Source organism: Elephas maximus, chromosome 3 (assembly GCF_024166365.1).
Source record: "Elephas maximus indicus isolate mEleMax1 chromosome 3, mEleMax1 primary haplotype, whole genome shotgun sequence".
Lineage (NCBI taxonomy): Eukaryota > Metazoa > Chordata > Mammalia > Proboscidea > Elephantidae > Elephas > Elephas maximus.
The window spans coordinates 13,220,993-13,234,572 of NC_064821.1; the positions used below are offsets into that span (position 1 = coordinate 13,220,993).

The 13,580-nt window shown below is 46.6% G+C and overlaps 1 protein-coding gene across 1 annotated transcript in view; it reads right to left on the minus strand.

Moving 5' to 3' along the window:
* MYO1F (myosin IF) overlaps positions 1–13,580 on the minus strand; it is a 52,540-nt gene that overhangs the window by 5,143 nt on the left and 33,817 nt on the right. The window contains exons 17-21 of the mRNA XM_049876737.1: positions 11,551–11,657; positions 11,017–11,115; positions 10,783–10,927; positions 818–932; positions 514–683 (exon numbers count right to left, since the gene is read on the minus strand). Of these exons, the coding sequence (XP_049732694.1) occupies positions 514–683; positions 818–932; positions 10,783–10,927; positions 11,017–11,115; positions 11,551–11,657 (636 nt within the window). The remainder of the gene's footprint in view (positions 1–513; positions 684–817; positions 933–10,782; positions 10,928–11,016; positions 11,116–11,550; positions 11,658–13,580) is intronic.

The following is a 13,580-nucleotide window of genomic DNA, read 5'->3' on the forward strand; positions in this document are numbered from 1 at the left end:
TAGGCCAAGTGATTATATACAGATCAGGGAGGGGTATACCTGTGGACAGAATCTTCTGGGCCAAGTTGAGGGTACCTCTGACCAGGCCTGGCTGGGCCACTTGGGCATATACCTGTGAATGAGGCTGCCTGGACCAGACGAGTGTACCTATGGATAGGTGTACCTGGGCCAAGGAGAGGAGGCATATGTGATTGACAAGTGTATCTAGGTTAGGTGAGGATGTACCTGATGGATAGGTATGTCCAGGATAGGTGAGGGTGGCTCTGTGGTCACGGTTTCTGGGCAAGATGAATGTGTACTTGTGGAACGATGTTTCTGGGCCAGGTATCTGTATCCAGTGTATCAGACGGACGGGTATATCTGGGTTACAGGGAGGCATATTTGATGGACAGTTTTATCTAGGTTCATTGAGTGTATACCTGTGGGCAGGTGTGTCTGGGCCACATGAGGGTGTGGGTGGGGTTGGCAGGCTAAGACCAGGGTCCTGGACCTGCCCACCTGCTAGTACCTCACCTTGAAGCGGCGGTCGTACTTGGTGACCGAGTCAGCGAAGTCCACACGCTCCCGCTTGCCCAGGAACTGACGCAGCTCTGGCCGCTCCTCCAGCCCCAGGTAGTCGCCAACAAAGTTCCGGTTGATGCTGTTCCGCCTCCGTTCCTTCTTGTTGAGCAGGATGTTGGAGGCTGAAGGGACACAGGGTGAGGTCATATGACTGTAGCCAGCTCTTGTGAAGGAGTATGGTTCAGGTGAGGGCGTGCAGACCAAGTAGCTAGTCCGTCCCATTCCCACCCTGAGCCTCCCACCCGCGGCCTCTCACCTTCCTCCCGCATCTCCTCATACTTCCGGACTGCCACGTGGCGCCGCCAGGCCTTCTGGATGGTACGAGCAAAGCCGTCGAACTTGCGTTCACGCATCTCCTCCAGAAGGAAAAGCTGGGCAAGAGAGAGGCGATGTGGGCTGGTGTCTCCTAGGGTTCCGAAGTCTCCGTTTTCCTCTGGGCCGCCCTGCCCACACACTCTTGCTCACACACAGTTGCATATACACTCATGTGCTGTATCTGAACATTTTTGTCTTCTACTAAGTGACTGGACCCAGGGATGCCTCCCATTCCAGGGCATGAACTTCTGCATTCAGCTATAACCGTGGCTTTGTCTGGCTGGGTTCTGATCCTAGCCCTGCCACTTACTCACTGTCAAGTCTTGACTGCTCTGTGCCTCGGTTTCCCTACATCTAAAATAACAGCACCTACCTCATAGGGAAGGAGCCCTGGTGGTGCAAATGGTTAAGTACTTGGCTGCTAACCTAAAGGTTGGCAGTTTGAACCCACCTAGTGGCTCCGTGGGAGAAAGACCTCGCAATTTGCTTCCATTAAGATTACAGCCAAGAAAATCCTATTGGGGAGTTCTGCTCCGTCACGTGGGGTTGCTGTGAATTAAAATCAACTCGATGGCACCCAACAACAAACACATCTCTTAGGGTTAATACTTTTAAAAAGCAACATAAACAAACAAACAAACAAAAAAACAGTTGCCATTGAGTCAATTCCAATTCATGGTGACCCCTGTGTGTTTCAGAGTAGAGCTGTGCACCATAGGGTTTTCATGACTGTGACCTTTCAGAAGCAGATTGCTAGGCCTGTCTTTTGAGGCATCTCTGGGGAGGTTGGAGCCGCCAACCTTTTAGTTAGTAGTCAAGTGCTTAACTGTGTGTCACCGAGGAACTCCTAAAAAGCACCTTATAAATTTGTTACTACTGCTGAGAAAACCCAGAGATCCAGTGGGAAAACCCTTAGAACAAGTAAGACATTCAGTAGAATGGCCAGACCTGGAGCTTTTCTCTTCTACAGTAACCATGTGCCAGGATGATAGTTTGAAATGCTATTGAGTGCTTTTCTTCTATTATTTCTTGTTACCTTAACTTTCCCTGATTTGGGAGGTTCAATCTTGCAGGTTCTGTTTGTAATCTTCTCTCAGAGACGTTTTATTTCCACTTGTTGGAAGACTTATAATTGAGTGACTGTTAGAATAAGAAACTTCAGTGCTATCTGTTCCAAACCGGCCAACCTCATGGCTTCTCGAACTGCTAATTAACTCCATGTGAGGTGCACCCCAATTTCAAGAAGTGTTATAAATGGAAACCAGTGTGTGTCTTAGAAACCAATAAAACACAGCCCTGCAAAAATGGCACTGATTAAAAAAAAAACAACAAATGCTGGTGAGGATGTGGGAAGATTGGAACCCTTACCCACTGCTGGTGAAACTGTAAAATGGTACAACCACTATGGAAAATAGTATGGTGCCTCTTGGCCCTGGGTCACCCTTTTAGCTCAGTAATGAAGTCATTCCTGAAGTTCACCCCTCAGCCAAAGATTAGACAGGCCCATAAAACAAAACGAGGCTAAAGGGGCACACCAGTCCTGGGGCAAGGATGAGAAGGCAGAGGGGGCAGGAAACCTGGTAATAGTGAATCCAAGGTCAAGAAGGGGAGAGTGTTGACATGTCATGGAGTTGGCAATCGGTGTCACAAAACAATATGTGTACTAATTGTTTAATGAGAAGCTAGTTCTGTAAACCTTCTCAAATACAATTAAAAATAAAATTCCATGACAAAAAAGTAAGACCTCTATGAATGAATATGGTGTGATTTACAGGTTATATTGTTAAAAAAAAAAAAAAAAAGGCAAAATGAAAAGAAAATACTATGGTGCTTCCTCAAAAAGCTAGAAATAGAAATAGCTTATAATCCAGCAATCCCACTCCTAGGTTTATACTCTAAAACCAAAAAAACCAAACCTGTTGCTGTCAAATCAGTTCTGACTTATAGCAACCCCATAAGACAAAGTAGAACTGCCCCATAAAGTTTCCAAGGAGTGCCTGGTGGATTTGAACTGCCAACCTTTTGGTTAGCTGCTGTAGCACTTAACCACTACACTACCAGGGTTTCCATATATATCCTAAACCAAAAAAATAAAACCAAACCCAGTGCCGTCGAGGGGATTCCGACTCATAGAGACCCTATAGGACAGAGTAGAACTGCCCCATAGAGTTTCCAAGGAGCGCCTGGTGGATTTGAACTGCCAACCCTTTGGTTAGCAGCCGTAGCGCTTAACCACTACGCCACCAGGGTTTCCATATATACCCTAGAGATCTAATAAAAGACACACGGACAGACATATGCACACCTATGTTCAGTGCAGCATTATTCACAATAGCGAAAAAGATGGAAACAACCTAAGTGCCCATCAGTGGATGAACGGATAAACAAAATGTGGTACCTACATACAGTGGAATACTATGCTGCCGTAAAGAATAGTGCTGAGTCCGTCCTTGAAACAACATGAATGAATCCAGAGGGCATTACGCTGTATGGAACAAATCAATCACAAAAGGATTTCACTTTTATAAGAAGATGAGAGTAGATGTATGTACAGCGACCAACGCTCATTGGTGGTTACCAGGGATGGGTGTGAGGGAGAGGGGAAAGCACTCTTGAGATAGTAGACACTTGTTATTTTTGGTGATAGGAGAGGTAGCATCGAGTGTTGGTCAAGTGCACACAGCTTGACCAAGGTAATGTCACAATCCCAAGGTAAAGTATGTGACTAAGAAGTGCACAAGAGAAAAGGTTACTTTTGGTAAAGGTTATGACACAATTTTGCAACAACCACCACCACAAAATATGTGAGTGCTTATACAAATAGGTATATAGGTATATACGTGTATGGGAATGAATATGTGGGTACATATGTGTGCACAGAAATGTATCGATAAACATATGTACATACAGGTATGTGTGCACGTATGTATATGTACAGGTGCATGTATGTATATCCATATATATAAAGTAAATTACATAGGACACAGTTATGGATACTTCTTAGACATAACCAAACACCTCACGAGACGTTTTTTGCACTTGAAGGCTTAGGACCATAGTCTCATGGGACAACTCGGTTAACTGGCATAACATAGTTCATAAAATGTTCCACACTCCAGTGGGGTGAGTAGAGTCTAGGATCTTAAAAGCTTGTGAGTGGTCATTGAAGATACATCTACTGGTCTCTCTACTTGTGTGGAACAAAAGACAAAGAAGGAAACCAAAGGCTCAGAGAAGAAAGTAGTCTTCAGGGCTAATAGCCTACATGACCCAAGGCCTCATATAACTTGAGACCAGAAGAACTAGATGGTGCCTGGCTACCACTAAGGACCATTCTGATCAGGGCCACAAAAGATGGATCCTGATAGAATGGGAGAAAAATGTGGAACAGAACTCAAATTCTTCAAAAGTCCAGACTTACTGGACTGGTTGAGACCAGAGGACTCCCCGAGATTATTGCCCTGAGATAGTCTTTAGACCTTAAACCGACATTATCCCTTGAGGTCACCTTTTAGCTGAATAACAGACTGGCTGATAAAATAAAGAATATCACTGGTGAGTAATGAGCTCCTTTAAAAAATCATCTATATGAGATCAAATGGTCAAAAATTAAAGCAAAGATGAGAAGGTAAGGGGGCAGGGAAACTAGACTACTGGAAATGGCATAACCAGAATGGAATGAATGAGAATAATGACACATTGTGAAAAATGTAACCACTAGAAGAAGTACAACCAGAATGCTCCTTAGAAACAAGAATGGCAAGACTATGTCTTATATACATAGGACAAGTTATCAGGAGGGATCAGTCCCTGGAGAAGGACATCATGCTTGGTAAAGTAGAGGGTCAGCAAAAAAGATGAAGACCCTCAACGATATGGATTGACCCAGTGGCTGCAACAATGGGCTCACGCATGTTGTTGTTGTTGTTAGGTGCTGTCGAGTCGGTTCCGACTCATAGCGACCCTATGCATGACAGAACGAAACACTGTCTGGTCCTGCGCCATCCTTACAATCGTTATGCTTGAGCTCATTGTTGCAGCCACTGGGTCAGTCCACCTCGTTGAGGGTCTTCCTCTTTTCCGCTGACCCAGTACTTTGTCGACCATGATATCATTCTCCAGAGACTGATGCCTCCTGACAACATGTCCAAAGTATGTAAGATGCAGACTCACCATCCTTCTAAAGAGCATTCTGGTTGTACTTCTTCTAAGACAGATTTGTTCGTCCTTCTGGCAGTCCATGGTATATTCAGTATTCTTCGCCAACACCGCAATTCAAAGGTGTCAATTCTTCTTTGGTCTTTCTTATTCACTGTCCAGCTTTCACATGCATATGATGCGATTGAAAATACCATGGCTTGGGTCAGGCGCACCTTAGACTTCAAGGTGACACCTTTGCTCTTCAACACTTTAAAGAGGTTCTTTGCAGCAGATTTACCCAATGCAATGCATCTTTTGATTTCTTGACTGCTGCTTCCATGGCTGTTGTTTGTGGATACAAGTAAAATGAAATCCTGGACAACTTCAATCTTTTCTCCGTTTATCATGAAGTTGCTCATTAGTACAGTTGTGAGGATTTTTGTTTTCTTTATGTTGAGGTGCAATCCATACTGAAGTGATCTTCATTAGTAAGTGCTTCAAGTCCTCTTCACTTTTAGCAAGCAAGGTTGTGTTATCTGCATCATGCAGGTTGTTAAGGAGTCTTCCTCCAATCCTGATGCCCCTGTTCTTCATATGGTCCAGCTTTTCAGATTATTTGTTCAGCATACAGATTAAATAGGTATGGTAAAAGAATACAACCCTGATGCACACCTTTCCTGACTTTAAACCAATCAGTATCCCCTTGTTCTGTCTGAACAACTGCCTCTTGATCTATGTAAAGGTTCCTCATAAGCACAATTAAGCGTTCTGGAATTCCCATTCTTCGCAGTGTTGTCCATAGTTTCTTATGATCCACACAGTCAAATGCCTTTGCATAGTCAACAAAACACAGGTAAACATCCTTCTGGTATTCTCTGCTTTCAGCCAGGATCCATCTGACATCAGCAATGATATCCCTGGTTCCACGTCCTCTTCTGAAACCGACCTGAATTTCTGGCAGTTCCCCGTTGATATACTGCTGCAGCCATTTTTGAATGATCTTCAGCAAAATTTTCCTTGTATGTGATATTAATGATATTGTTCTATAATTTCCACATTTGGTTGGATCACCTTTTTTTGAAATACGCATAAATATGGATCTCTTCTAGTCAGTTGGCCAGGAAGCTGTCTTCCATATTTCTTGGCTTAGATGAGTGAGCACCTCCAGCACTGCATCTGTTTGTTTAAACTTCTCAATTGATATTCCATCAATTCCTGGAGCCTTGTTTTTCGCCAATGCCTTCAGAGCAGCTTGGACTTCTTCCTTCAGTATCATCGGTTCCTGATCATATGCCACCTCTTGAAATGGTTGAATATCGACTAATTCTTTTTGGTATAATGACTCTGTGTATTCCTTCCATCTTCTTTTGATGCTTCCTGCGTCGCTTAATATTTTCCCAGTGAAATCCTTCACTATTGCAACTCGAGGCTTGAAATTTTCCTTCAGTTCTTTCAGCTTGAGAAACTCCGAGCGTGTTCTTTCCTTTAGGTTTTCCATCTCCAGCTCTTTGCACATGTCATTGTAATACTTTACTTCGTCTTCTCGAGAGGCCCTTTGAAATCTTCTGTTCAGTTCTTTTACTTCATCATTTCTTCCTTTTGCTTTAGCTGCTCAACGCTCAAGAGCAAGTTTCAGAGTCTCCTCTGACATCTATCTTGGTCTTTTCTTTCTTTCCTGTCTTTTCAGTGACCTCTTGCTTTCTTCATGGATGATGTCCTTGATGTCATTCCACAACTTGTCTGGTCTTCGGTCACCAGTGTTTGATGCGTTAAATCTGTTCTTCAGATGGTCTCTAAATTCAGGTGGGATATACTCAAGGTCATATTTTGGCTCTCGTGGACTTGCTCTGATTTTCTTCAGTTTCAGCTTGAACTTGCATATGAGCAATTGATGGTCTGTTCCACAGTCGGCCCCTGGCCTTGTTCTGACTGATAATATTGAGCTTTTCCATCGCCTCTTTCCACAGATGTAGTCAATTTGATTTCTGTGTGTTCCATCTGGTGAGGTCCATATGCATATGTATAGTTGCCGTTTATGTTGGTGAAAGAAGGTACTTGCAATGAAGAAGTCATCGGTCTAGCAAAATGCTATCATTCGATCTCCGGCATTGTTTCTATCACCAAGGCCATATTTTCCAACTACTGATCCTTCTTCTTTGTTTCCAACTTTCGCATTCCAATCGTCAGTAATTATCAATGCATCTTGATTGCACGTTCGATCAATTTCAGACTGCAGCAGCTGATAAAAATCTTCTATTTCTTCATCTTTGGCCCTAGTGGTTGGTGCGTAAATTTGAATAAGAGTGGTATTAACGGGTCTTCTTTGTAGGCGTATGGATATTATCCTATCACTGATAGTGTTGTACTTCAGGATAGATCTTGAAACGTTGTTTTTGAAGATGAATGCAACACCATTCCTCTTCGAGTTGTCATTCCCAGCATAGTAGACTATATGATTGTCCGATTCAAAATGGCCAATACCAGTCCATTTCAGCTCACTAATGCCTAGGATATTGATGTTTATGCATTCCATTTCATTTCTGATGATTTCCAATTTTCCTAGATTCATACTTCGTACATTCCAGGTTCCAATTATTAATGGATGTTTGCAGCTGTTTCTTCTCATTTTGAGACGTGCCACATCAGCAAATGAAGGTCCCGAAAGCTTTACTCCATCCACATCATTAAGGTCGACTCTACTTTGAGGAGGCAGCTCTTCCGCAGTTGTGTTTTGAGTGCCTTCCAACCTGGGGGCTCATCTTCCAGCACTATATCAGACAATGTTCCGCTGCTATTCATAAGGTTTTCATTGGCTAATGCTTTTCAGAAGTAGAGTGCCGGGTCCTTCTTCCTAGTCTGTGTTAGTCTGGAAGCTCAGCTGAAACCTGTCCTCCATGGATGACCCTGCTGGTATCTGAATACCAGTGGCATAGCTTCCAGCATCACAGCAACATACAAGCCCCCACAGTACGACAAACTGATAGGCACGTGGGAGGAGGGGCTCAAGCATAACAACGATTATCAGGATGGTGCAGGACTGGACAGTGTTTTGTTCTGTTGTACATAGGGTTAATCTGAGTTAGAATGGACTCAACAGCACCTAAGAACAGCAACAGTTTGCTGTGTATTTTAATCTTAAACACAGTAAAATATTAAAAACAAAACACAGTGAAACCCAGTAGATATGATGGACAACCCTGTGGTTGTTCAGTGTACAACCTGCACGATCATAACATGCCAGCCCTGGAAAGACAGTTTTTGCAGAAAGCGGAAAAAAGGCTTTTGAGTTTCAAGAGTTCAGGCCCAGAGGCGATTTGAAGATTTAGAACAAGTCAGAGTGGAAAAGGCTGTGAGGAGTGTCTAGGTTCTGTCTTGGGTAGCCCCACAGAGCTTCCTGAGTTTGTGGCCAGGGATTTCAAACCCACTACAGCTAGTTGTGGTGTAATGGTTAAGAGTTCAGCTGCTAACCAAAAGGTTGGCAGTTCAAATCCATCAGCCGCTCCTTGGAAACCTCATGGGGCAGTTCTACTCTGTCCTGTAGGGTTGCTATGAGTTGGAACCGACTTGATGGCAGCTAACAACAACAACACAGTTGTGCGCTTGGCTACTAACTAATAGGTTCTCAGTTTCAACCCACCCAGACACCATTGAAAGAAAGGCCTGGTGATCTCGTTCCGAAAGTTCACAGCCATAAAAACCCTGTGGAGCACAGTTCTACTCTGCAACACGTGGGGTCACCATGAGTCGAAATTGCCTCGATGGCAATTGGTTGCAGACTCTGAGCGGCGCAAATGATTAAGTGCTCCGCTACTAAGCAAGAGGTTGGCAGTTCAAAACCACCCAGAGGCACCTTGGAAGAAAGGCTTGGTGATCTACTTCTGAAAGGTCACAGCCTTGAAAACCTTATGGATCAGTTCTACTCTGAAACACGTGGGGTCACCATGAGTTGGAATCAACTAACTAGTTACAAGTAGTTAGAAAATACAATGGAACAAAAGACCCAAATTAACAATAACATGGCAGGGAGGGAGGGAGAGGAGGAAGGAAGGAAGGGAGAAAGAACTCAAATACTGAATGTAACCTGAAATACGCGGAACAGAACAGTAAAGCTGTGTGGAAAGATGGAGAATAAAATGGAGACCCACTATATTGTTTGGCTGGAAGTTAGGATGTTAGATTAATTTACAGGTTGGAAGGAAATCCAATCGAAGTCTCGACGGAATTGTTTTATGGAACTGGAAGTAGAATGATTCTAAAGTTCATCTGGAATCATCAGCAGGTAAATCTAGCAAGGAGCGGAACCCACTGGATATTGAAATATTAGAAATCTATGGTTTTTGTGTTTTTGGTTTTTTTTTTTTTATGGTAATGAAAGGAGTGGGGCGCTGGTCAAAGATTAGACCAATCAACTGAAATAATAGAAGTCTGAGTCCACCCAGAGGCACCTTGGAAGAAAGGCCTGGCGATCTGCTTCCAAAAAGCCATTGAGAACACTCTGAAGCATAGTTCTACTCTGATACACGTGGGGTCACCATGAGTCGGCGCTGACTTGGTGGCAACTGGTTAATGTAAACAGAATCCTCTCGACAGACTCCTGGTTGTCCTTATAAAGGTGCTGCTAGAGCTGGTGCCAGGTGGAGTGTGATTATGCAGGTGATATGGCACCTGGCTGGGCCTGCGCCCCATCCCTGCACACCTTTCCCACGTGTTTCAGCTTGTCCCAGGCTTTGGGGACTTAGGATTCACCAGGCAGCCTGTTGAGGCAGTGAAGTTCATTGAGACGGTCCCCTGGGCATGGTCTTCCTGTTTGCTCTCAATTACCCCACTAGAAGCAGGTGGCCAGGTCACCCTAGGGGATTCCTTGCCCTAGTTTTCTGTTCTTCTTGTTTGCTTTTTCCCTGAAAGTAGAGGCTGCACAAAGTTGGGGATGCTTTCAGTCTTTTGATAAAGGCCGAGAGCTGTGATGGAGTCCCTGGGTGGCACAAATGGCTGAGCAATGGAAAGGTTGGAGGTTTGAACCCACCCAGAGGCACTACATAAGAAAGGCCTGGTGATCTACTTTTGAACGATCACAGCCGTTGAAAACCCTATGGAGCACAGTTCTACTCTGACACTCATTGGGGGACTTGTGCTGAGGTTTGTCTTTGATGTAGAAGGGTGTGAGGCGGATCTTGAAATAAAATCACCACTTGTACTTTTGTCCCAGGCCCTCAATAAGTTCTGGGAGGAAGAAAAGAGGACAGAGAAGCTAGAAGAGGAGAAAGAGAAGATTGAAGGGAAGGAGGAAAGAAAGAAAGAAGGGAAAAGATGCTCTGGAGAAGTCCTGTGTCCTCATTCTTTCCAGATCCTCCATGCAGTGCTCCAGTGCCTTCCTGGCCACCAAGAAGTGTCCAGCTCATTTGGGTTTTTCTGAGCACCTACCACCCAGCAGCTCCTCGGGAGAAAGGTCTGGCAATCTTCTCCCATAAAGATTACAATCTAGAAAACCCTATGGGGGCAGTTCTGCTCTGTCACATGGGGTCGCTATGAGTCGAAATCAAAGGCACATGACAACAGCTATGTGCCAGGCACCTACTGTGTGCAGTGGGTTTCCCATTTTGTTTAATCCTCACGCAGGTCCCGAAGAGTGGCTATTATTCTTTCCATTTTCCTACCAGGGAAACTGAGGCTCAGAGGAGTGAAGCTGGCCAGGGTCTCACAGTGGCCTGAAGAGCAGCACTGGAACCCATGAAGGTGTCTGTCTGTCTCATACACACCCACTCTTACCGACTCAGGGTTCTTGATGAAGACCTTGGTGCTGCCCATCTGGTACTGGTCGGGGTCCATGTTGACGGCCCGGAGCAGGTGCTGGACCCCCTGGCGCTCATCCCCACGCCACCGCGGCCACGTCTCGGGAGTCAGAATGGAGTACCTGGAGGCAGAGGGCCGATGTTGGGTGGGGGGTTGATGGTGGGCACAATGGGGGGCAGTGGAGGATGGGTGGAGGGGTGCCTCACTCACCTCTGCAGGAACTTGGAGAACTGGCGGCGGTAGGCGAAGCCAGCCCTGCGCACCCGGATGTTCTCCTTCAGGCCCAGGTACTCCACCTGGTGCTTGACCCTGGGGGAGGGCAGCCTGAGTCCCCTGATGGGGCCTCACCATCCTGGGGTGGGTGCTGGGAAGGACAGACCCTGGCCTGGGGGGGTCTGCATTTGTGTGGGGCTGAGTTCTGAGGTCTGGGGGGCTGGGGAGGGTCAGTGCCTGCACCAGGAGTCAGCCTGGGAGTCAGGTGCTGGGGGAGGGGCCTGGGCTCAGGGGGAGGAGTCTGTCCTGTCAGTCAGTTTTGGGCCCTGGGGAATTGGGGGTCTGTGCTAGTCCCTGGCCATCCTACAGTCAGTCTGGGGTCATCTCTGGGGCTGGGGGTCTTGGTCAGTCCTAGGCATCACCCCAGGGCCCTGAGGGGTTCTGTGTGGTTTTAGGGACCAGCCGAAGACAGTTCTGCAATGGGTCCTGGGGTCCTGGGTGGGTCCATGCTAGTCCTGGGGTGGGAGTCACCTGCTCTCCTCCCAGTCACGGGGTCTCTTGGTCTCGTTGGGTTTGATGCACCGGATGTAGTGGGGCGTACACCTTTTCAGCGTGGATACCAGGTCGTTGGCTTGTTTCTGGGGTGGGAGGAAGGTGCAGTAGGGGGTCATGCAGTAGGGACCCTCAGGCCACCCTTCTCCCCAACCTGAACGCAGACCCAAGAGACAGAGACACACTGTGGGTGGAGGCTTTCACTGGGTGACCCCCAGAGCTCAGGTGGCTTTGGCCTGTGCACACCTCTGTTAGCCCACACCATGCAGGATCAATGTTCTCCGTCTACCTGACCCTTGGAGTCCCTGGGTGGTGCAAACGGTTAATGCACTCGGCTGCTAACCAAATGGTCGGATGTTCTGGTGCACCCAGAGGCACCTTGGAAGAAAGCCCTAATCTACTTCCGAAACCTCGGTCACTGAAAACCCTACGGGGTCGCCATGACTTGGGGTCGACTCTGCAGCAGCCGGTTTTTACTGATCTGGCCCTCGCACCCGAGACTGAAGGTTCTCACGTCTGCCACACTCACCACTTAGCAAGGGCCCGTCCCATGGCAACCAGCTGCCTTGGAGTTGACCCCAATTCATGGGGACTCCATGTGTGTCAGAGTAGAACTCTGCTCCATAAGGTTTTCAATCGCTGATTTTTCAAAAGTAGATCGCCAGGTCTTTCTTCCAAGGTGCCTGGGTGGACTTGAACTGCCAACCTACTGGTTAGCAGCCGAGCACGTTAACAGTTGGCACCACCCAGGGACTTCAGGCATGTGGTAAGTGCCCACCCAGTAAACACTTGTTGACTGAGTAACTGAGCCCTGGGAGAACATTTCGCCCAGGAGTAGCCCATTTGTGGGTGAGTTCTGGCTGCTGGAGCTACTTTGGAAGTAGGGGGTCCTGTGTGTGTGTGTGTGTGTGCGCGCGCGTGCGCCTGAGAGGCCAGAGTAGAAGCCAGAGGCTGTGCATTGTGCATCTCAGGCCCTTGGGGGACCTGAAAGTAAAATTGATCTAGGCGAACGGGCTGGGGGTAATGGCAGGAGAGGCTCAGGCATTGATCCTGGTTCTGCTGTGTGACCTGGGCCAGTGACTACCCCTCTCTGAGCTTTGTCTCCTCATCTGCCAAATGGGACTAAAATGGTACCCACATGTCTATTCATCCACTGGTGGACATTTAGGTTGTTTCCACCTTTTGGCTATTGTGAATAGTGCTGCAATGAGCATTGATGTCCAAGTCTCGGTTTGAGTCCCTCATTTCCAGTCTTTTGGGTATATACCTAGGATCGGGATTGCTGGGTCATATGGTAGTTCTATGTTTGACTTTTTGAGGAACTGCCAAACTGTTTTCCACAGCAGCTGTACCATTTTACAATCCTATCAGCAAGGGATGAGAGTTCCAGTTTCTCCGCAACCTTGCCAAAGGCAACCATGTGTATAAAGTATCCTACTGGGTTGCCAGCACTGGGTGCTCGGTACCTGGTTATGGAAACATTATTATAGACAACAGGTGCTGGCGAGGTTGTGGAGTTCATTAGTGGTTACCAGGGGTGGGAGGAGCCCTGGTGGGACAGTGGTTAAGAGCTCAGCTGCTGACCAAAAGGTCAGCAGTTCAAATCCACCAGCTGCTCCTTGGAAACCCTATGGGGCAGTTGTACTCTGTCCTATAGGGTTGCTATGAGTCAGAATTAACTCACAGCACCTAACAACAACAACGGGGTGGGGGGGGCGGTGCAGAGGGAGTTACTGTTTGAGGGGCATTGAGTGTATGTTAATGGTGGTGGAACAATCTGGAAAAGGATAGCAATAATGGTGGCTCAACATGAAACACGGAATCAATGTCATTGAACCGTAAATGTGGACATGGTGCTGGCAAATGTTTTGGTGTGCATATTTTCAACATGATTAAAAATATATCTATACATATTACGATGACAATGGCTCGCTTCTGGATTTAGGGAGTTGGGGGGTCATCAAAGAAGCTGATCAAAGCCCCCCAAACCTGGAACTGGAGGAAGAACC